The 25342-nt window shown below is 38.3% G+C and overlaps 1 protein-coding gene across 2 annotated transcripts in view; it reads left to right on the forward strand.

Annotated features, from left to right (window-relative positions):
- MAP2K5 (mitogen-activated protein kinase kinase 5) overlaps positions 1–25342 on the forward strand; it is a 3489187-nt gene that overhangs the window by 997852 nt on the left and 2465993 nt on the right. For both annotated transcript variants that reach the window (XM_044077884.1, XM_044077885.1), the window contains one exon: positions 246–313. In XM_044077884.1, coding sequence (XP_043933819.1) covers positions 246–313 — 68 coding nt within the window. The remainder of the gene's footprint in view (positions 1–245; positions 314–25342) is intronic.

The following is a 25342-nucleotide window of genomic DNA, read 5'->3' on the forward strand; positions in this document are numbered from 1 at the left end:
TGCATCAGATTGGCTTGATGCTAGATGGGTTAGGAATAACACAACATTAAAATCATAAATTCTGTACATTGCCTGGGATTCAGCAAGCTAACCTACTTACTGAAGAGACCTCTACCATAAGCATGCCTAGCAACAAGCCAATTAACCTTCATAATAAAATAAGAAATTCATGGCAAATTACAGGTTAATTAGAATGGTGTCCTCAGAACACAAACGACTGATAAAGATTTCTTCTCTGCCTGCAGGTAAATACACGCACAGTGTCCTCTAATAATAGCAGCTCGGCGGTTTCCGACACACTGCCGAACAATAGGTAAGAGTCAAGAGAAGTGGTAAAAATAAAATAGACTTTGAAGAGATATACTTTGCATTATAAGTAAGGATAGTTGATTCAGAACTGATATGACAATTTTAGAACATCACTTTTGGGACTTTTGGGTGAAAAGGATAGTTACAAAAATTGTTGAAATTCAACACAGTTAATTATTATGCTCATCTTTTTTTTTTTGCATTGCAGCTAATTTATGAATGTTGTGACTGATGATGTGTACAAAGTGTGGCTTTTGTATATGAAAATACATTCTGAAATGTAGCCCTGTGTTTACGTGGAGTGTTTTGTATGTATTTCATATATTTAACATGCAGTAGGCAGAATTTTCTAGCTAGAGCAAGAACACATTTCCAGGTGAATATAAAGGGAAGAGATCCTTTGCTGATTTTATCCTGTGTCAAACAGTCTAATACCAACTGGAGCATGTAGCTGAATATTGAACTACAGGAGTATGAAATAAATGTATGTAGGCTACAAAAACATTACTTGTGGTTTGAATAACATAATACTAAAGGGAGCATATCACCATATCAGTATTGCATAACCTTTGTGAGTTAACTGAAGAGTGAATTTAAAGAGGTGCCAATACATCAAGTAAAACATTTAAAGTATTGTTTTAGTACATCTCATATATATTTGCATATAACGGATATTTGGTATTACTTGCAGTTTGTACAAGTACCTGCCTGAAATAAATGTTTAAATGATTGTACATTTTCTCATTATTTGCTTATAGATGCGTTTGGGGCAGGGATGGGCAGAAAGGTCATTAGAAACCTAATGTTGCTTTTTATGTGAAGTACACTTCCAAAGTATTTAAGACATTTCCACTGAGGAATAAAAATGAAGTAAATGTCTGAGTACCTGTCTTTTATATGTACAAGAATGTTCATGCTTTGGTGTATTGATTTATAAATCAGTAAGTACATAAGAATAGGTGCTGGCTGCTGAAATTATCAATTAATGCATTTAAAGAGCAATACAAGACAGTGTGATCTCCTTTACATTGTTAGCTACAAATACATAGTTATCATATTTAAACATACAGCTTATGGGAAATGTATATGTATGACCTAAACCGGAGTACATTTTAACCTGCTTTAAAAGTACTTGCGCTTGTATGCCCTAAAATGTAGAACTCGCAGCTCTTCATCACTGATGGATTTCTGATGACTTGAAGTCTGGTCCTCTCAATAATGAAAGTAACAGCACTGCTTATGGATCAAGAGGCAGACCTGCTTTGCTCATGTTTTTTTAGGCTGTCTTAACAGTTTTTGTGTATTGCTTTTTAGCAGCATGCTGCTGTGCTGCTTTGAAACTTAGCAGCCAGAATATATATTTTTTTTTTCCTAGAAGTTTTAACCTTTTCTAACACCTATTATCACTTAAGACATAGGCAAACATACATTTATTGAAAAGAAGATAAACCATGTTAAAATGTTCACAGTTACAAAGATTATACATCACATATTTTCTTTTATACAATTATCAGTCCAGCTTTACATAAATTGATCAATTCCTGCCTTCCCTTATACGTCATGCCTCCAAAACATTGTTCTGCATATATTGTTCCTGCAATTTCCATTTTCTCTACCCTTTCCTAAAAATCCCACTTCCATTTCTTTATCTCTGTTGCAATCAATATTCACTACTTCAAATACAGTTGGTTTAAACTTTGATGTTCTAATGATTGCTTCTTTTGGCAGCCACCAGAGAATATGTTTTAAACTTGACTTTATGTTGTTGTTTGATATCTCGTATAATATTGTAATGCATGCAACTTTCTGACTGAGCCCTAAAATGGAGAGAAAAGTAATCTTGTCGTACTGAGGTTCATATGTAAGTACCTGTTAAACAGTGCTGGTTGGTGCACTCCTGGAGATGTTATACTAAAGTAAATGGGACTTGGAGGTATGCAAGCACAGCTACTCCTGCAAAACTACTTGACTCCGACTACTTTGGGGGAATAATGAGTTCTGGTGCAAAGATATGCTGTCACCTCCATGCAACTTCTGAAGTGTTTTTGCTGTACCAGCTTCTGGTAGCTCAGAACTGTTTGCTGCTTTGCAGCTGATATTGTCGGCTTAGTCTGCAGGCATATTTTACATTTATTATCAGCATGCAGTTCAGATGTACAGCAACTTTGCTACAAGTCTGTCAAGGTCAAGAAAAGCTTCATCATTGCACTTCCCTCAGATACATAATGAGCAGTAGGAACAGCAAGGTCATATAGAAAGGTTTTTTGGCATGCTGTATTTGTCTTCAGCATATCACCACTAAGGTATGTACTGTGCCTTTTGCCACCTTCTGACAACACTTATAGTGGTAAGTAATTTTCCCAAGTCATATGGAATGTCTGAATAATCCTTAATGCATGAACTAATAACCAATCCATAGTGTAATTATTTTTACATCACCTAGAAATATAGTTAATTATATCATCAGCCTGAAAACTGTTAAGTAGCTCATCTATTTGGCTTGAAGCATATATGTCATTTCTACCATGGAGGTGTCATAAGAGGGTGCAGCAGTCTGATTCAGATCATTGAGATTAGTGATGAGCCTTGGAAGAGACTAATACCCTCACAGATTACCACTGATGGAAGGAATCATTCAGTCTGGTTTTATCAACTTCTGTATCATCGAACCAGGTCCAGTGAAACCCATTGGATAAACTCAGAGATGGGCAGGTCCTGCAGGGGGGCATATCCATCTCTTTCTGTTCTTACTTGGGTTTGATGTCTTGAACAAGATGATCTGAAATGTCTCTCTGTGAGTGTGTGTGTGTGTGTGTGTGTGTGTGTGTGTGTGTGTGTGTGTGTGTGTGTGTGTGTGTGTGTGTGTGTTTGTATCATAGCCTAAGCACTGGCTTTGTCCCAATTTAGTGGCAAAAGATGACTGTTATCCCCTTGCACAAAGGTGGTGCTTCCACTGACCCCAGGAACTGTAGACCAATTAGCCTGACTAGCCTTATTAGCAAGGCCATGGAAAGAATCATCATGTACCTTATCAACAAAGACATTGGTAACCTCCAAACACTTGACCCTACTGAATTTGTGTTTGTCAGAGCGAGATTATGCCTGCTAAACCTGGTGGACTTCTTGGAGACGATCACCAAGGCTCTTGATGAGGGGAAATCTGTGCACACAGTCTAGCTAGACTTAGCTAAGGCTTTTGACACTGACCCCCACTCAGGCATAATGGACAAACTCACCCAGCTAGGTATCAACCCATATATCATTAGATGTGTCACTAGCTGGCTCACTGATAGAACCCATATAGTCAAAATAGGGGAATGCACCTCCAACAGCAGACCTGTAACCAGTGGTGTTCCACAGGGATCAGTCCGGGGACCTCTACTCTACTCTACTGTTTGGAATCTAGTTCCCTGAAGTACAAGCTAAAATTAAAGGTCTGTGGCTGACAAAGTTTGCTGATAACTGCAAACTGGGAGCGGTCATAGAATCTCCAAACATTGTCAACATCCTACAAGATGGTCTAAACAAATGACTGGTGCCAAAGTCATTGCCTTAAACTCAATACAAAAAAATGTATTATCATCCCTTTTGGTAAGAGTGATGTTCTTGCTAACTATCACATCAATAACAACATCCTAAGTACACACTCAGTGGTGAGAGACCTGGGTACACAGGTTGACAACAACCTTACCTTTGATCACCATGTCTCAACAGTTGTAAGAAGGGCAGTCTATATTCCTCATCTCATAAGTAAGGGCATTGCCTTCAGAAAAAAAGAAGTTATAATCTCCCTGTACTCTTTCTTCATCAGGCCAATAACTGAGTACAATTCCCCTTTTGGTATCTACCTTTCCAAGGACCTGCAACAATTGGAGAGACCACATAGGTTCCTTACAAGGAAAATTCAAGGTCTTCAACATCTGTCCTGTGAGGACTGTCTGAAATCACTGTCACTGTATTCTATTTCATACAGACTGCTCAGGGGCGATCTCTGCCGTGCATATAAGGCAATCTTTGACCCTGCTTTATTGGAAATGCTGCATATCCGTATGTCAAATGGTAGAAAGGTTACTTGGTCTAATGGCCTTAACCTAGTATGTGACATTATTAGAACCTGCTGGAGGGACAGATGCGTCTCCCAGAGGATGTTCTTCATGTTTCACTGTTACAGTCATCACATTTGGGTTATCTGCCTGCAGGTAGCCCTCAGCTGGCCTGAATACCAGAGTCTTGGGATTTCTGTGTCGGATGCTCTCGCTTCTTCCATAATGTCAGGACATCAGAGGTATAAAACATGCAGCCAACACAATTACACCAGTCTTTCTTGCCGTGTGGTGCCCCAAGCAGAAGCAGTTCGCAAGTGCCGGTCGGCCGACTCCTGAAATTTTCGTTTTCGAGTTTCAGACCTGAAGTCTTCAGAAAGATAAGTACCCCATTGGGGATCCTTTTTTCTTGCTTTAACCGATGTCAGAAAAAATTAATAATTGTCTTGCCTGTGGAAAGCAAATACCTCATAGAGATTTTCATTCTTACTGCGTCACCTGTTTAGGCCCAGACCACGACGTCCCTCGTTGTCCCTTTTGTACCTTGTTCAACGCCCGAACTATTCATCGTCAGGCTATTTTTTATAGCTAAATACTTTCATTCTCAATCTCCATACTCCGAAATGGCTTTGTTAAGCCATTCGACTACCGATCTTCAGGAAAAAGCATAAGGATAAAGACACAGACAGACCGCATAGGTCCAAAACTGCTGACAATGCTTCCGTTAAGCTAGTCGCCAGTCTACCGGTACTCATTGAGGTGCTTTCGCAGCCCCTGATACCCGCTTCTACAGATTCGCAGGCCTCTGCTGAGACCAATTCTGATGCCGCGAGATGCTTCTTTGACTATGGAACCTGCGGATGTCTCTACCTTGGATGGGTCCGGAGCTGCTGTGCAGGCACCGGCTTCTGAAGGTGTATTCAGGCCTACAGATTTTCATATTAAACCGACGACTTTGTTTCAAACTAAAAATACCGAATTCCTCAGGCCTAAAGCTCACACTACACCTAGAAAACCGACGTCCAAAGCGCATTCGCAGGCCCACATGCCTCAAAAACAAATGATTAGAATGGCTGAAGACTGTATTACCTTAATTAGGGGAAGCCAGCCTTCCCCCTCTAAGAGACCTAGAACTGATTTTCCTTCTGATTCTTCTGATCAGGAATCTGATATTGATATTCCTTCTGACTACCAGGATTTACCCCTGTCGACTTATGAGGATTCTGATGCAGAGGATTCCATTCCCTCTGCTTCCCCTCCAGAGGATTTGTCTTTTGGTGAAACCTTGCATACCTTTAGGGAACATTTCCGGTGGGAAAGCCAGGACTATTCACAGTCCAAAAAGAGACTTAGGGAATTCTTAAACCTGCCTCAGCACAGGCCTCTAGCTATCCCTCTTGTTCTGGAGATTGTAAATGATGTTTTCCTGGAATCCAGCCTTACCCCAGACACTTTGCCTCCAGATCCCAGGAAACCAGGCAGGTACTATAGAGTACATTACTCTCACAAATTCTTCTTCAAGAATTCTACTGTGGATCCAGAGACCATTTCCCAAGGACCTAAAAGCATTAAGACTACTACTGCCAAGAATCCTACCCCTTCTGACAAGGATTCTAGGGCTTTAGACAGATGGGTAAGAAGGCATACACCTCTAGTACTCTGGCCATTAGGGCTTTAAATTGCCAGTTTCATACGAGTATCAGCAACATATTATGGGACTACTTAAACAGAAAATGATGTTGATTCCTGACTGTGCTGAACTCAAAGATTTACAAGAGTTAATGCATTCTGCTGACCAAGTTGGTAAACATACTTTGTAATGTGGTTTTGATGCTTTAGAAGCATCTTGCAGGGCTGCTGTCACTGGGTCTGTACTTAGAAGGCATGCTTGGCTTAAGGAACAAAACATGCCATTACTGGATGCACCCTTACACCAAGACCGCCTTTTTGGCAACAATGCGGAAGAAGACCAAAAAAAGAATGGAGGAAAAAGCTTAATCAATGCAAACTGTTAAAGATTTCTTACAAGTACAACCACCTAGATTCAGTAGGCACTGACCTTCAAAGAACTGGTCCTTTCCAGTCCCTTCCAGGCCTTCTCAGTCCAAACACAGAAGCAGCAGACCACGAAGACTTCAGTCTCAGGCTATGGACAGATTTAAGCAGTAGCGGGCTCCCACTTCCAAAGCAGGGAGTAGTAAGCCACCCCCATGGAAAAAAATGCACAATGACGTATCCTTAACTCTTCCAAGCCTTGCTCAAGTACTTACACCTTTAGGAGGAAAGCTCGCCCTGCATGCAAAAAACTGGGAATTCATTACCCAAGACAAATGGGTTTTAAGCATAGTTTCCCTAGGATACAGATTCCACTTCCACTCTCTCCCATACCCAAGTGGATGGCCAGACCTCCCCCCAAACCAGTGGGTGGAGCCCCAAAATCAAATTCTCTCTTTCCTCAGCATCAAGGCTATTATACCTGTCCCAGCAGAACAAAGGGGACAAGGTTTCTATTCAAGACTGTTCCTGGTTCCCAGAAAAGAAAACTCCTGGCATCTTATCCTGGACCTGTCTATCCTCAACACCTTTCTGGTGGTTACAAAATTCAAAATGCTAACTCTTCAACAGGGTCTTCCTATGCTAGCCAAGGATGCCTGGCTGGCAACCCTAAACTTAAGCTTATTTGTACATCCCAATAAGGGAGTCTTGCAGGAAATACCTACACTTCAGGGCGGGCTCCATGCACCATCAGTTCTCTGCACTTCCCTTTGGCTTATCTACTGCGCCCAGGGTATTCACAAAGTGCCTAGTTCCAGCCATTGCATTTTGCAGGCAGAGAAATATTCAGATTTTCCCATATCTGGACGATTGCCTGATTCAGACAGAGAGTCAGCACTTGCTATTACAGCACCTGGCATTTGTAAAGAGACTTGTAACTTCACTGGGGTACACTATCAACGAGAAGAAATGACACCTAGTACCCTGCCAACAGATTATATTCTTGGGAGCAAGCTTGAACACAACTTCCCAGATGGCATTCCTCACTCCAGAAAAACAAGTTTATTTGACAACCTACTTCAAACTAATGGCCACCAGAACCCAGCTATCTGCAAGGAAAATGTGCAAGCCCTGGGGTTCATGGCCTCTTGCATTCTGTTAATTCCATATGTAAGACTGCGTATGAGGAAACTTCAATGGTATCTAAAAGGTTTATGGTGTCAGCATTCTCAGGACCTGGAAACAATGATTCCTATCATCCCTTGCCTAAGGGCAGTGTTCCTTTGGTGGGCAGAGGCCTGCAACCACAACAAGGACTCCCTTTCACTCTACCCTCTGCCACCCAAACCCTAACAACAGACTCATCAGACTATGCATGGGGGGCTCACATGGCAAGGCATTGCATTCAGGGCAAATTGAACCCAATACAGATGCACCTGCATATCAATCAAAAAGAAATGTTAACTGTAAAGAATGCTCTGACAGCCTTCAAAGACCTTATTCTTCCAGGACAACTATTGGTAAAGACAGACAACACCACAGTTATGTGGTACATAAACAAGCAGGGGGAACACATTCCTACCCACTCTGCAGATTAGTCATGGCTCTGTGGAACACAGCCTTGAGCAACCAAATGAACCTACAAGCTCAATTCCTGCCAGGCAAACTAAATTCACTGGCAGATGACTTAAATCTCATGGACCCACATGAATGGAAACTGGAACCCAAAATATTCAAGCTCTTGAGGAACAAATGGAGGACTCCAGAGGTTAGACCTGTTTGCCTCCCATCAGAACCACCAGTTGAAAAAGTACTGCACCAGAACTCCCCACTGCCATGCTTGGAAAGTGGATGCCCTGTCCTTTACCTGGGAAGGCCTCTCAGTTTATGTCTTTCCCCCTCTGCCTCTCCTCTCGAAGGTCCTGCTAAAGATTAAACAAGACAAGCCAAGGACAATTCTGATTGCACCTGACTGGCCACACCAGTACTGTACCCCGTTTTGCACAGTCTGATAGTGCTACAACCATGGCACCTGCCTCAGACTCCTTCCCTGCTGTCCCAGCAGGCGGGCCAGATTCTGCACCCTTAGCTTCAAACCCTGAACCTTGCAGCCCGGCTAATCCCCTGAGCTCACCTCTAGCAACCCTCAGTAAACAGGTGCTGGATGTCATTCTTGAGGCAAGGAGGCCTAGTACTAGAAAATCCTATTCAGAAAAGTGGAAAAGATATTGTTCCTGCAGCCAGTCTCAAGGGGTGGGCTCAACAATGCCCAGCTTACCTCATATTCTAGATTATTCAACAGAAATGCTCCACAAGGGCCTATCTTTCTCCTCAATTAAGATTCATGCCTCAGCCATATCAGCACATTACAGTACTGAGCCACCCCTCTTCTCTCATCCACTGCTAAAACAATTCCTTAGAGAGGCCAAAAATTTAAGACCCCCCCCCCAGGAGAGCTCCCACTCCAGCCTGGGACCTAAACTTTGTGTTGGAACAACCCCCCCCCCCCCCCCCGCTTTGAACCAGCTGCTACAGCAGAGTTGAAATTTCTTTCTTGGAAAACAGCTTTATTTCTAGCCATCACTTCTGCAAGAAGAGTGTCTGAACTGCAGGCCCTTATGGCAGTGGAACCCTTCATTATCTTCCATGCGGACAGGGTTTCCCTCAGGACTAATCCATCATTTATGCCCAAGGTGGTATCTAGTGTGGCTCTGAACCAGTCCATTCATTTGCCTACCTTTTTCCCTAATCCCCAGAATAAAGGGGAAAGGATATTGCATTCCCTGGATGTGCACAAACAGCTTAGATTCTATCGGGACAGGACTAAACCTCTCAGAAAATTTGACCAGCTGCTAGTCAGCATTGCTGCAGGGGCAGAGGGGAGGGCCATTTCAAAGCAAACCATTTTCAAATGGATAGCACATTGCATCCGTTTCTGCTACAAGCACCATGGAAAACCTACCCCACAGGGGATAAGAACACATTCCTCCAGGGCTGCATCTACCTCTACTGTTTTTCTCAGTGGAGTCCCTACCAGGAACATTCTGGAAGCTGCAACCTGGAGCTCTGTACATACTTTCACCAAGCATTACCACTTGCCTGACTTTTCGAAATCCAGAGCTGGATTTGCCACAACAGTATTACAGGGCCTCATTGCTAGCCCTAATGCTCCTTAACTGCCTCCATCCTTCCTTAGCTTTGGGAATCAACCCAAATGTGATGACTGCAGCAGTGAAACATGAAGAACATAGTACAGTTGCGTACACTTACCATAAATGTAGATGTTTGAGTGTATTCAATGTTGCAGTCCTGGTTACCCTCCCTCCAGCCCCCTGACTTCTCTTTACTTTTATCTATCTTTTTTGTTTGGCATACGTTATATCATGTGTATTTGTTTTTTGCTGGGGGTGTTCCATACCATGTAATTGCTTCCTATTGTGGGGGCACCTGACATCTGGGGCAAGAAAAACTGATGTAATCGTGTCGGCTGCATGTTTTATACCCTTGACGACCTGACGTCATGGAAGAAGAGACAGCATCCGATGCAGAAATCCCAAGACTCTGGTATTCAGGCCAGCTGAGGGCTACCTGCAGGCAGATAACGCAAATGTGATGACTGCAACAGTGAGTACACTCGAACATCTACATTTATGGTAAGTGTATACAACTGTACTTTACCACACCTTTGGAACAGACTCCCGCTTCATGTCATGCAGAGCATCTCATTGGCCCTCTTCAAACACAATCTGGATGATTGGATGGATAACTGTAAGTTTACCCCAGGAGTTCCACCTACGTCTCTCTAGGATAGAGGTGATAGGTGCTGATCATGGAAATTGGGGTAAAACTTGGTTAGGCTTGTAAAGACCCTAGGATCATTAGCCTAGTAACCTTGTATGATCTTATATATATATATATATATATATATATGTGTGTGTGTGTGTACACACACACACATGTATGTATATATATATATATATATATATATATATATATATATGTATATGTATATATATATATATATATGTATGTGTGTATATAGATATATATATGTGTGTGTATACACACACACACACGTGTATATATATATATATATATATATATATATATATCTATATCTATATATATATATATATATATATATATATATATGTATATATATATATATATATATATATATATATATATATATACACATAGACACACACATTACATAAGTGCGTGTGTGTATGTATGTGTATATATATATATATATATATATATATGTGTGTGTTTATATATATATATATATATATATATATAAAATCTCTCTCTCTCTCTCTCTCTATATATATATATATATATATATATATATATATTATAAATAGAGAGAGAGAGATGTGTCATGAAAGTAGATACTGCCAACCCAGCTGTATGGAATTTTGTAAATAATTATGTCATTTGTGAATATCGATATGATTCATGTGCTTGTGTTACAAATGTATTTGAACTGTATGTCATATAAAGATGGTTTGTATGGACGTGTGCTGAAGAGGTATTTTACAAAGTGCTGTTTAAAAATGGATCCACCGCATGCCCTGCTGGAAGGGAACAGAAATGTACATACACTATTGTAACTGTTTCACTGTATATATTTTGACAGTGGAAACTGGAACACAAGAGATTAACTTCAGAAAAATAGCTGAAATTAAGTTATTTTATGGCAGCAAGGAGACACGATTTCTAAAACTAGGGAACTTTCTACACTGTCTTGCAATTGTTTTATGACTTCCAGCAAGTACCAAGATTTGAGGAAAAGTCCTTGTGTATGTAGTTTTACAGGTAGATACTAAATGCTACCAGCTGCATCGGTGGTGGTTTTTCACCTGGGCTAGAGTCACATGACAAGAAATGATGTCATTCTGCAAGCTGTCCCAGCAGTAATATCTGAGATATCAGTTTGGGGAAGTCGCTTAGTGAGAGACAGTATTCTGTATTTGTAGGTGACCTGACAACATCAAGATCCACTCACCACATCTGCTTTGCTTGCTTTGAAGTAAGTTATTAGGGTACAGTGATTCTCTTAGATTCTTTCAGGAATATAGCAAAGTTTAGCTTAGATGTTTTTCTTTATTTATTTGAGACTAGCCTGCATTGTTTTAAATATTTCCTGTGATTTTGAACTCTGTTGTAACTGTAAGTATATACTGAGTATTCTCTTGTTATTGTATTATTTATTATTAAATATATTTAAACCTTTCATTGTGGCTGATCTGTGTGGAGATTGGGGGAAGAGAAAGAAACCAGTCCAGACTGACTGTGGTCTCTGTGTGCTCTTAAGGGAAATTGATTTGGATGCAGAGAGCTGCATCTGGAAATACTGTGTATGTAGCTGTCATCCTCCCATTGTACATCCCCCCCACTGGTACTAGTGGTGAGGATTGAGGCTCCTTGATTACTGGTCTAGAGGTGGGACGTCACATTGTGTGTTTTATATATATATATATATATATATATATATATATATATATATATATATATTTATTTATTTTTATTTATTTAACATTTGTTGACCGGGAAAGTCCGACTAGGTTCCACAGATCCTGTTTTTAGCGGAGGCCCGGGGAGAAATGCTCCAGAAGAATGTCTTTAGACTTTAGTCTTTAAATATATATTTGGGTTTCATACAGAATGCCGACACCCATATGGCCGACATTTAGAATATCGACAATGGGAAAACACCATCTCCCAATAGTGCGGAATGGAAAAATTTCCATTCTTGCACTGTAGTCAATCTCAGAGTTGGTATATTTAAGGTACGAGGGTGTGGGAGGCATAGCCCCCCTGCTAGCACAAAAAAGGAAATTTTATTTTTCTTTTTTGTGAGGTTCTGTTGATATTGTGAGTGTCGACTATATGGTGTCCACCATATGGGTGACAGTGTTTTGGGCTGTTGGTGTTCTGTAGGTGATCCATATATATGTCATCATGTGTGATTTTGTTTGTTTGCGTGCATGTCAGTCTGTGTACATGCATTCCTAAACACCACCCACACAAATATGAAACTCCATTGCAGGTCATCTCAGTAAAGCCAGTACTATCTGAATATGCACAAACATCCAACAAATAAAATAAAACAACAACCAACAGACCAGATCACCAAATTTAATATAACAAAATCACACTGTAGCTCCTCAGCTAAAAAGCCTGCAAGGAGTAAAAACACGTACAAAACAAACCTCTTGTATACAAAAAATTCTTTCCCAATTATAGACTTAATTAAAATAATTAGAAAAATGGAGTTGGGCTGCGGTGATGCAGCGGTTAGCGTTGTTGCCTCACAGAGAGGTTCCCTCATTCGATTCTCAGCTGGAGCGCTTTCTGTGTTGAGTCTGCATGTCCTCCCTGTGGTTGAGTGACTGGGTGTGCCTTCTTTGGAGGTTGGGCATCGGGCTAGTAACTCGGCACCATAAAAAGCCACTGCCAATCATTAGTGGACCGGAGTTCCGCTGTGGCGATCCATAACCAGGAAAAGCCGAAAGACAAAGAAGAAAAAAATCAGATAAACGTTCAATTCCATTCTACAATAAGTCCAGCAGGGGTCAGAGTTAAATGTGGTGAATCTGGTCTGTTGGTCGTTGTTTTACATTACTCTCTGAAATATCCCACTTTCCCAGTGTTGGCACATCCCTGGAATTGTTCTAAATAGGGGGGGTGAAGGAGTGGGGATGCAGGGGGCACAGTTCCCTCTCTAAACAATATTTTCTGTCTTCATCTGGAAGTTGAACCACTCAGCAGTCCACAAGGGACTATACAGGCAAATAAAAATAATAAAAAAGCCCGGACCACCGAGATAATATGCTATACTTTTATTTGTACCAAATAACTGAGCACTTTCGCCAGAATCAAAGTTTGGCTTCTTCAGAGTTATCTGATACAACATCAAACAAGGTTTAAATACCATCACATATTGTCTGCACCAGTCAGCTGTAGTTACTTACATGACATCATTCAAGTAATCTAACAGTTTAACCCATACCCTTACAAAGCCGATAAAAATAAAAAATCTATGCATAACATATACTATGACTTCATGAACATATCACCAAAACTTTAAAGTGTGTATATGATTATTCTACAGACTTGAAAAAAATCTGCTGTAAAGAACACCAATATAAAATGTAATAAATAACTTATAATACAATTTATCCTACTATTTATTAATTTAAATTTTATTAGCCCTCATTTTTAAAATTGGCATCAGGGTAGTACTATCATTTAATCTGGGTGAATTGCATGCATTTAATCTTAGTTGCCATTGCAATTCCTTAGTTTTTACCTCAACACTAAAGTCCCCCCCTCTGTCATAGTTACATATTCTATCTACAACAAAAAACAAAAAATTTTTAAAATGAACACAGTCTTTGCTGTGTAAATAAAGTGCATTGTGTTCATTTTTGTTTTTAATACATCTTAAATGCTCAGAGATTCTATCACACAGCCTGCGAATGGTTTTGCCTATATAAAACCCATTGCAGGCTGTGCATGTTGCCACGTATACCAGTTTGATACTATTACAATTGCATCTACCCGGACAAGAAATAGAGAATTTGTAATTTTTAACACATAGGTACGGACCATCATTTATAAATCAACAATGCCTGCATGTCCCACACTTAGTCATTGAGGAAACATTATATTTTTTCTCACCTACTTTACTTTCAAGTATATTTTTCAAATGTTTACCCCTACCATACACAATTTGTGGTTGCATACCTAAAAGCTGTTTACTAGCATTGTTTAAGCAACATTTTCATCCATTTTTTAAACTTGAAACAATTTGAGGGGCAAGTGAGTTATAACTTAACACAAATACATCACTTCCCTTCTCATTGTCCCCTTCAACATGAGTTAACAAAACTGTGTTCCTTAGTATGGGGGTATATACTTTATCCCTTTTTCTCAAAACTTCTCTTTTAACATTAAGCAGTAACTTCAACGGGTAGTCCCTATCCAAAAACATGCCAATCAATTTAAATATTTCCTCCTTGAAGACTGAATTGTCACTTATCAGTCTTGAGGTCCTCACCATCTGTCCCTTAACTATACCTTTTCTTTGATGGTAAGGATGGCAACTATCAACATGTAATATTGAATGTGAATAGGTCTCTTTCCTATAGATTGAATACTTGAATGGTATGATTAATTTCTTTAAATTTACCTATACTTGGCATCAAAATGAGATACATTTCCTTAACATTAACCTGGGGTTGAGCAGCAACATCTATAGGAAGGAGACCTATTCAAATTCAGTATTACATTTTGATAGTAGTAGTACCGACTGCCACCAACTACTAATAGGCTGACCAATTTCACTGTGTAATGTTACTGTTATCCAAAAGTAAGTGTGACTGAGCAGCAAGACTGTTGGAGTGGCTTGGACAGTATCACCAAATATGCAAGTACTCCCTAAGAGCTTAAATTATCTCTACACAAAACAGCCACAGTTGAAAGGTTTAAAAATGCTTAATAATAAATAATAAAAAACACAAGACAAATCACATGAATTCAACACAGTGCTAATCAAGAGTTCAGAAATCACAGGAACTTTAAAACAGTGTTGTAGGATAGTCTGACATAAATATAGAAAACAGCTAGACTATTCTGACCAAATTCCTGTCTAACCCTAAGAAAAACTAAGTCCTAAATAACTTTATTTACAAGGCAAAGTGCTGGTGAGTTGTCAGCTTCAGACAAAATTCAAAATGCTCAGTCTTTCTCTCTGAGAAAGTCTTAAATTGATAATACCCAGTACTGATGAGTCATTTCACATTACATCATTTTTATCACATCTCCTTTAGTTCACAGGCTAACAGAAACTCAAAATTTACATTTCTTTGTAAGCTGCACCTGGCCAGGAAGCCACAGCAATAAAAGGCACTTTTACTTGTAAAACCATAGTAATTATCTCTTAAATTAAGACAGTAAAAAGGATTTGCTAGCCCGGGCATCCTCTCTCTGAGCTTGAGATCAAACACAGTGGTAATTCTTTATTTAACAGCCTTCTTCCAGCAGGGTGCACTGTGGTTACATTTTTGAAGTTCAGCATATAACACAGTTTTCTTACATTTGTAAAAGCCTGTGGATTACATTAATATTTACAATGGCATAGAATTATCTACAAAATTCTATCTAGCTAGGCTGGCAGCCTTCACAAAATAAATACTTTGTATTCATATAGTACACATACAATACAGTGATTGGTTCCTCAGGTGCTGTACATACATTATAAACTCAAGTAATTTCTTTATAAAGTCTTATGATAATACTTATATTTTTCTTGAATACTTTTTGGCCTAGGTTTGCCTAAAAAAGGTCTTTGGACTAGTGTATTTACTTAGTCAACAAATGCATACAGTGGATATAAAAAGAGTACACACCCCTGTTAAAATTCCATTTTTTTGTGATATAAAAAATGAGACCACAATAAATCCTTTCAAAACATTTCCCACCTTTAAAGTGACATATAACCTGTACAATTCAATTGAGAACCAAACAAATCTGTTAGGGAAAAATATAAAAAATAAAAAATGTACAATAAGCTGGTTGCATAAGTGTGCACACCCTTAAACTAATACTTTGTTGAAGCACCTTTTGATTTAATTACACTTTTCAGTCTGCTTGGGTACATATCTGCCATCAATTAAAGAGAGACTGATTAATCCCAAATAAAGTTCAGCTGTCCTATTGGGATTTTCCTGACATTTACTCAGCTGTCTGCTACAGCAAAAGTGATGGTTCATAGAGAGCTTACAAAGCATCAAAGGGATCTCATTGTTGAAAGGTGTCAGTCAGGAGAAGGATACAAAAACAATTCCATAGCATTAGATATACCATGGAACACAGTGAAGACAGCCATCATAAAGTGGAGAAAATATGGAACAGCAGTGATGTTGCAAAGAACTGGACGTCCCTCCAAAACTGATGAAAAGACAAGATGAGGCTGCCAAGAGACCTACAGCAACACTGAATGAGCTGCAGGAATTTCTAGCAAGTACTGGTTGTGTACTACATGTGACAACAATCTCCCATATTCTCCATATGTCAGGACTATGGGGTAGAGTTGCAGGATGGAAGTCTTTTCTTACACAGAAAAACATCCAGGCCTGGCTAAAATTTGCAAAACAGTACATCAAGTCTCTGAAAAGCATGTGGGAAAATGTGTTATGGTCAGATGAGACCAAGGTTGAACTTTTTGGCCACAATTCCAAAAGGTGCTTTTGGCGCAGAAACAACACTTCGCATCACCAAAAGAACACCATCCCCATGGTGAAGCATGGTGGTGAAAGTATCATGCTTTGGGGTTGCTTTTTTTTTCAGCTGGAACTGGGGCTTTAGTCAAGGTGGAGGGAATTATGAAGAGTTCCATATACCAGTCACTTGTGGCCCAAAACCTTCAGGCGTCTGCTAGAAAGCTGAAGATGAAGAGGAATTTCACCTTTCAACACGACAATGATCCCAAGCATGCATTCAGATCAACAAAAGAATGGATTCACTGGAAGAAAATTTAAGTTTTGGAATGGCCCAGCCAGCGCCCAGACCTAAATCCAATAGAAAATCTCTGGAGTGACCTGAAGAGGGATGTGCACAAGAGATGTCCTCACAGTCTGAGAGATTTGGAGCACTTTTGCAAGGAAGAGTGGTCAAATATTGCCAAGTCAAGATGTGCCATGCTGGGGCGTGGCCAAGATGCTAGTCTGATAGCAGCAGAAATCAGCTGTACTTAGATTTTAATATCCTGACAGGAAATATACCCACACCAGAAGAGTGCAGTGAAGAGAGAACTGCATCTTATAATAACAAACATCCAAAAACTGTCACTAAAAATGGACACATTTGAAAAAAATGGATATTATCAAACAAGAATGCAGTAAAGAATTGGAACTTCTAAATGGAATAGTAAAAAAAAAAACAATCTGAACAAATTCTTGCCTTAGAGGAAACAGTAACTGACCTAGATACTAGAGTGACAGAAAATGAGCATCAAAATGAATTTATTTTTAAACAAAACACCAGGCTGATTGAGAAGCTGGAAGACCTTGAAAGTAGATCAAGGAGGAATAATATAAGAATATATTAGGAATTCCTGAGAAAGAAGAGGGTACTAACATGATTAAATTCCTCAATGACTGGTTTTCATCAGCACTAAACATGCCTGAATCCCTCTCTTTTGGAATTGAGAGGGCTCATCAGTCCCTGGCAAATCCAGCTTCATCTCTAAGTTCATCTAACCCCAAGTGTATTATAGTTAGATTTCTTTCCTCGTAAGACAAGGACTTGGTGCTGTATTCAGCTTGGACTAATTCCCCTATCAAGATGTGTGAAAAAGTTATTCATTTTGACAATGACTACACCTCTACAGTCATATCCAGAAGAAAGGAGTGTGTTCCTCTAAGTCCTTGAAAAAGCCAATATTAAAGCTCAAATTCTTTTTCCTGCAAGAATAAAAATCACCTTGCCAGAAGGAGTGAAGATCTTTGATTCCCCACAAGAAGCAGTAGAATTTATCCAAAAGAAGAAAATACTGTCGGACGTAGAAGAAATGGAATGGTCATCCCAGAGTTTGAAGAGACAGGCAACAAAAAATGAATGGTCTGTGAAGGAAGGAGTAAACACAATTAAGAAACTAAAGGACAAATGAATAAATTCCTTCTAATTTTAAATGCTTTGTTTTATGAATCATAATATATTTGATTCTGGAAAGTTTCTATGCTATAAGGTAATGTGAATCATTTTTATTAATTTTCTCTTTTCCTTTCTATAGATACTTCTAATTATACTACTAAGCATTTAAATAACTTTCTCTATCTCTCTGTCCTTTCTTCCTGTTCTGTTTTGTTACCAATGTTCCTTTTCTCTCTCTTTTCCCCATTATAAGTACTTTACATACGTTTCCCTTTTAAATAACTACAAATGATGTATATCTTCTAATTCTCCAGTAATAATGTAATGTGACTTAATACCAAAGTGCATTCTTTTCTAGTGGGTCATTGGTGGGGGTAACAAGGTGTTTCTGATTAGTGTTTCTAACTAAATGTTTTAGACTTTGTTTAGATACATTTAAAAATTAATGCAGTACATTAACTGTGTTTTATAGATAGCTAAATATAAGTTATAAATATATATATATATATATATATATATATATATATATATACACACACACACACACACATACACACATATACATACATACACTAGGTTCCTTTTTTTTCTCTCTCTCTGGCATGTTATAATATGATTTCTGATTTGAGGCAGCTGTTACTTCTAAATAGCTGTTTTTATATGAAAGGGTTAATTTTTTCATGATGTCGAAGTTTTGTGAGGAAACTAGTGGTCTGTGTGACCGTTCTCTTTGTAGAGATTCATGACATGCACTGACAAGGCAGCTTGAGCATTTTTTTTTTTTGTTTTTTGTTTTTTGTTTTTTTGCTTTCAGTAAACTCTAAAAGCTTCAAGATGTGAATTTCCCACCAAAAATGCTTTTTTCTTCACTAGAGGCAACTTCTGTTGTGCATGAGCCTGTTTAGATACTTTTTAACAAGTTTATGAAGCTGCAGGTTGAGGAAACAACAGTGATGACATCATTTGACGTTTTGACCTTGTTAAATGATTGTACTTAGAATTATTTTCTCTTGAAATTCTGCTATCCTTCACTAGATACATTAAATGATAAATAATTAGTTGTGGTAAAAGTGTTTAACTTCTTTGAAAATGCCTATATTCTCTTATAGATGCATACATTCTGCAGATTCAATGACACTATTAGTAATTAAATGACATCAAGTGAACTAGGGTCTGCATTAGAAAAGTCATTATGCATATTAACATCAGACTTATGTTATATAACTAAACCTTTAGTAACTAAACAGAGAGTTGTGAGGCCCCTTTTTTTTCTCTCTCTCTCTCTACCCGCTTCCTGATGAAAGACGTCAACATAGATAGTAATACATATGAGTAATATGTGTATAATTGCAAAATATAATAGTTATGTTGTAATAAGTGCTATATATATATATGTTTATTCAACCGATCCGAACATGAAAAATGTTAGGTAGATGACTCATAAAATGGTTAAATCATCTGATGTTTCTTGAAAAGTCTTGGAAGTATTGACAGTCTTCTTAACTTTCAGCTTCTAATGTTTATACATACTTTGATCTGATGTGTATTTCTGGCATATCTACGTATTAGAGGCGCTATTATCATATGTGACATATTCACATAGCTTCAGATATATTGGACACTCTCATTCTAATGTATATTTCATGGATTCAGATTTCTTTAGTTGCTTTCATAATGCTTTTCTTATTTGTTTTTATACTATACTCTAAGCAGAGATGGGTAATTTGTGTCTTTTGGTATTGGAGAGGTGGTGGATGGATGGTTTAAGTTTTTAACTAAACCAGAAACTTTGTTTCATGTATGTGTTTGTAAATAGTTTTGGGTTTTTGAAAGTAGTGCTTAATACACGTTATGCATCCATGATAAGTAAGTTTTCAGTAGATTTCAAGTCAACATGGAAGAAAGGTCTTTCAGTTAGTAATAGCATATACATTATAGTCAATGGCTTAGAAATGTTTATCATTAAATATTAATGGTTTGAACAATAATGTCAAAAGAGCTGGTTTGCTTAAATATATCAAAATCATAAAGCCCAGATCATCTTTTTACAGGAAACCCATCTATTAAAAAAATATCTACAAAAATACTCATTCAGTGGCTATACCATTCTGGGTGATTCGTGTTTTAAGACTAAGAGAAGGGGCACTTTTATTCTATGGAAACATACTTATACTATGCCAAGAATTATAGATACAGTTTCAGATAAAGAGGGGATGCTAAGCATGGTTATTTTGGAAATCAATAGGAAGTATTATACTTTAATACATACTGGATTCCAGGACTGAGTACTAAATATCTTGACAAATATCTGGACCTAATTACTTCAAATGCAAAAGGGGAAATTATAGCAACAGGTGATTTTAACTGCCTATTATCAGGCAATGATACTTCTAAAAATGGTAAAATAAAACTAACATCTCAAGCCAAGAAGTTAAATGACTTTACAAACCAGATGAACCTTAAAGATATACATGGTCTAAGACAGCATTATTCCTTATTCTATACTCACTATTCATATCAGTTTGGTACACAAACAAACATTGATAAGGTCTTTATATCAAATAATATATGCTCTAAAATAAGTGTTGTATCTATAATGACTTGTCCACTTTTGGACCATAATGCTATAAACTTTACAATAACTACGCATGCAGATGATTTAAGATTTCTACAGAGAATTCCTGCTTACATAACTAAGTTAAAATACTTTAGGGAATGGATAATGAAAGAAATAGACATGCTTATGAAAACAAATGATAATTGTGAAGTGACTGATGCTATACTGTGGGACACCTTTAAAGTTTATATATATGAAAGAGTAAAATCTTGATATGTTAAAAAAGGAGGGAGTGGGACAAAGAACTTTTAGACTTGCAAAAAACACAGACAAGATAAAAATGGATGCAAAACCAAATAAAGTAGCACATAATGAAATTACTAAATTAAATAAAAAATGCTTAGAAGTTCTGAATCATAAGTTAGCCATAAACCTGGAAAAATTGAAATTACAGTCTTATGCTCTAAATCCCAAATATCTTCATAAAATAGCAGTAAGATCCAAAAAAATAAACAATCAAAATCTTATTAATGAGATTAAATATAAAAGTGATGGTTCAGTTAAGAGTACATCTATCTTAATGGGCATATTAGAAGTGTTCAAAAACTAGTATAAAGATATAAAAAATAACATACCACTTTTGGAAACTGATAATGTAGTAAATACTTTTATTCAAGAAAATATAACTACTAAGGTGTCAATGCAACAAAATAACATATTACATAAACAAATAACACTAACAGAAGTGAAAGAGGAAATAAAAAAAAATTAAAAGATAATAAAGCTCCAGGACTGGATGGAATAATTCCTGAACTATATAAGATTTTTCCTGAATATATAATAAAGAAAATGATGAGTGCCTTTACTATGGTTAAGCAGAAATGTATAACACCCCCATCGTGGAAATACTAAATTATCTCCCCCATATTAAAACAAGGTAAGGACCCCAAATCTTGTGATTCATGTAGGCCAGTTTCATTACTAAACACTGATTATAAAATGTTCATGACAATATTTGCTAATAGGATAAAGAAAATATTACCTAATCTAATACATAATGACCAGACAGATTCATTGTTCATAGAAAAGTGCAAGATAACATTATTAAATTACTGCCATTAACAGACATAGCATGCAAATAGAAAAACAACTAATTATTATCAGCCTAGACATAGAAAAGGCTTTTGATTCTATTAGTTGGTCTTATCTACAAAGAATTCTGATTGGTTTTGAATTCTCCTCAGATTTTGTCAACTTATTAATGAAAATTTGTAGTGAGGCACAAGATTATGTGAAAATCGGATCATGTCTATCCTCACCATTAGAAATCCTCAAGGGAACTAGACAAGGTTGTCCTTTGTCACCATTATTGGTTGCTCTTTCAATGGAACCTTTTGCTACATATATCAGAAACAAGCAAAATAGAAAATGCTTTCAAATTAATAAGGACTTTTGTCCTAAGATACAGTTATTTGCTGATGATATATTAACGTTGGGTGATATTGATTTTTTTTTTGCATGTTATAAATACCTTAAGCAAGTTTGAAAGAATTTCATGGCTTAAATTTAATCATAAATTGAAAACATTACTAATTAACAAAAAGATCAACAAAAACCTAAGAGAGAATAGCCTGTTATTTGGGAGAATGATGTATTAGAATGTTTGGGTGTCAGTATAAAGAGTACATGGAAAGAGTCTGTAAAACTAAACTACAATAATTTAATAACCACCATTAGTGAACTAATCAAAAGGTAGAATAAAATGTTCTTCATAATGGAGGATGGGCTCTCTTTAATTAAAATGATAATATTACCTAAAATTTTGTTTTATATACAGTCATTTTTACTACCGTCTCCCAAAAACGTATTAAAAAAATTAGATTCCATGCTACTTACATTTTTATGGTTCCTCTTAAAACCTAGGATTGCATATAAATGGCACATTAGAGCTTGGAACAGTAATGGGATAGCATTCTCTAGCTTAGATCTTTATTCCAAATCAGTTATAATTAATGTAATATTACATTGGATCACACCTACCTATATATCTGGCTGGAAAACAATATGAGATTCATATAACTGATGTCAGAACTATAGAAAATCAATTTAAGGAACAGTATGGAATAAGTAGAGTTCCTTGGCTTTTACGTGAATTTTATTTATTTAATAAGAAGTTTGATCATTTTTCTTATGGCATTAATCAAATATGTAATAACTTTAAAAATATAATTGATTGTAATTACATCATTAAACAATTTTTATTTCTTATATTCCCTATAGCACACTCCCCTAATTGCCTAGATTCTTTCAACATCAGTGCTATGCAAAAATTAAAGGAAAATAACTTGATATTCTTGCATCAGTTTATTGAAAATAAGAGTATTAAACTCTCTTTTATGTAGATGTTCTTCGTGTTTCACTGTTGCAGTCATCATATTTGGGTTATCCCTGCCAGGGTAGCCCTTGGCCGGCCTGAATACCAGACTTAGTATTTCTGCATCGGTTGCTGTCGCTTGAGGACTGACGTCGGGTCATCAATAGTATAAAGTAAGGCAGCTGACGCCATTACATCAGTCTTTCTTGCCATGGAGCCCAAAGCAGAAGCAGTTTGCACCAGTGCCGGTTGGCCACTAACTGAGTTTTCGTCTACCAAATTGTAGTTGAAGTCTTCTAAAGCTAAGTACCCCATTGGGGATCCTTTTTTCTTGCACTAACTGATGTCAGAAAAAGTTAATAATTGTCTCACCTGTGGAAAACAAATACCACACAGAGACTTCCACTCTTACTGCGTCACTTGTTTAGGCCCAGACCACAACGTCCATCGTTCTTGCTTCATTGCTTTGTTCAATGCCAGAACTGTCTGTCGTCGGGGCCTTATTGTAGCCAGATATTTTCGCTTACAGTCCTCGAATTCCGATATAGATTCAGTAAACCATCTGACAGCAGATCTTCCGAAAAAACGTAAAGATAAAGACAGAGACAGACTGCATAGGTCCAAACCTACCGACAATGCTTCCGTTAAGCTAGTCGTCAGTTCTCCGGTACTCAGTGAGGCACTTTCGCAGCCCCTGATGCCCACTTCTGTTGATTGGCAGGCCGCTACCAAGACCCTTTCGGAGTCCAGTATGCCGCAAAACTTCTTCGACTAAGGATCCTGCGGTTGTCTCAACCTTGGATGGGTCCGGAGCCACTGAGCTGGCACGGGCTTCTGAGGAAGCCCTTCGCACTACCAAATCTTGACACAAACCGACGTCTTCTTTCGCGACTACCATTCTTTCTAAAACTACTGCTTTCTTAGGCCCAGGGTATGAACCGCATCCAAGAAACCGTTGAGCCACTCTCAGGTGCCTGCTACCTTGCCTCAGTCTCAAATGCTTAAAATGGTGGAAGACCTTATCATGCTGATCAGGGGAGGTCAAGCTACCCCCTCCAAAAGGAAAAGAGATCAGTCACCTGTAGTTTTGTCTGAACAAGAATCCGATGACTCTGATGCATCTGAATATGAAGACATGCAACCCCTCTCCACTTATGAGGATTCTAATGCAGAGGATTCCATTACTTCAGCCTCTCCCCCAGAGGATTTTTCCTTTGGGGAAACCTTGCATACCTTAAGGGAGCATTTCCAATGGGAGAGTCAGGACTACCCTCAGTCTAAAAAGAGACTCAGGGAATTCCTAGATCTTCCACAACACAGACCCTTGGCCATCCCCCCAGTCCTGGATGTTGTGGAGGATGTTTTCCTTGAATCCAGCTTAACTCCTGATGCCCTTCCTCTTGCTCCCAGAAAATCAGACAGGTACTATAGAGTCCCTGACTCACACAAATATCTTTTTCAATATCCTACAGCCGACCCTGAGGTCATTTCTCAAGGGCCAAAAGGGATTAAAGCAACCTCTTTTAAGAATCCCACCCCCTCAGATAGGAATTCCTGAGCATTGGACAGATGGGATAAGAAAGTATACACCTCAGCTGCTCTTGCTATCAGGACACTAAATTGCCAATTCCATATGCTGAAATTTCAGCAACATACCTTGGAACTCCTTAAACAAAAAATGTCTTCCTTTCCTGTTTGGGCAGAATTTAAAGATTTATAAGAATTAGTGCATTCTCCAAGTCAAGTAACTAAACACACCTTGCACTGTGGTTTTGATGCCCTAGAAGCTTCTTGCAGGGCAGCAGTCAGTGGATCTGTCATTAGAAGGCATGCATGGCTTAAGGAGCAGCCCCTGCCACATCATGTCAAATCTAAATGGTTGGATGCCCCTTTGCACAAAGATAATTTATTTGGCACTAAGGCAGAAGAGGTCTTAAAAAAGATGGAAGAAAAAGCAAAATCTATGCAAACAGTTTAGGATTTCTTGCAGGTCCAGCCCCCTAGGTTCAGCAGGCATTGTCCCTCCAAACACTGGTCCTTTCGTGCTCCCAGGAAACCGGCACATCCTAGGCCCCGTGGAAGCAGCCCCCACAGACAGCAGCCCCAGGGAATGCAGAGATCTAAGCAGTGGACTAACTCCACTTCAGAACCAGGGAGTTCTAAGCCACCCCCTTATGGTAAGAACTCACATTGACTCACCTCCTCCGTCCCCTCCCTCTGCCCACCTTCAATTACCCCAGGAGGAAAACGCTCCTTTCACTTAAGCAACTGGGCCACCATTACCAAGGACCACTGGGTTCTGAACATTGTGTCTTAGGGATACAAATTTTCCTTCCACACCCTTCCAACACCAAAAGGGTTCCCAGATTTACCACCAAATCAGTGGGCAGAGGCTCAAAA

The sequence above is a fragment of the Protopterus annectens genome, chromosome 7.part0, assembly GCF_019279795.1.
Source record: "Protopterus annectens isolate FY-2018-M chromosome 7.part0, PAN1.0, whole genome shotgun sequence".
In the NCBI taxonomy this organism is placed as follows: Eukaryota; Metazoa; Chordata; order Ceratodontiformes; family Protopteridae; genus Protopterus; species Protopterus annectens.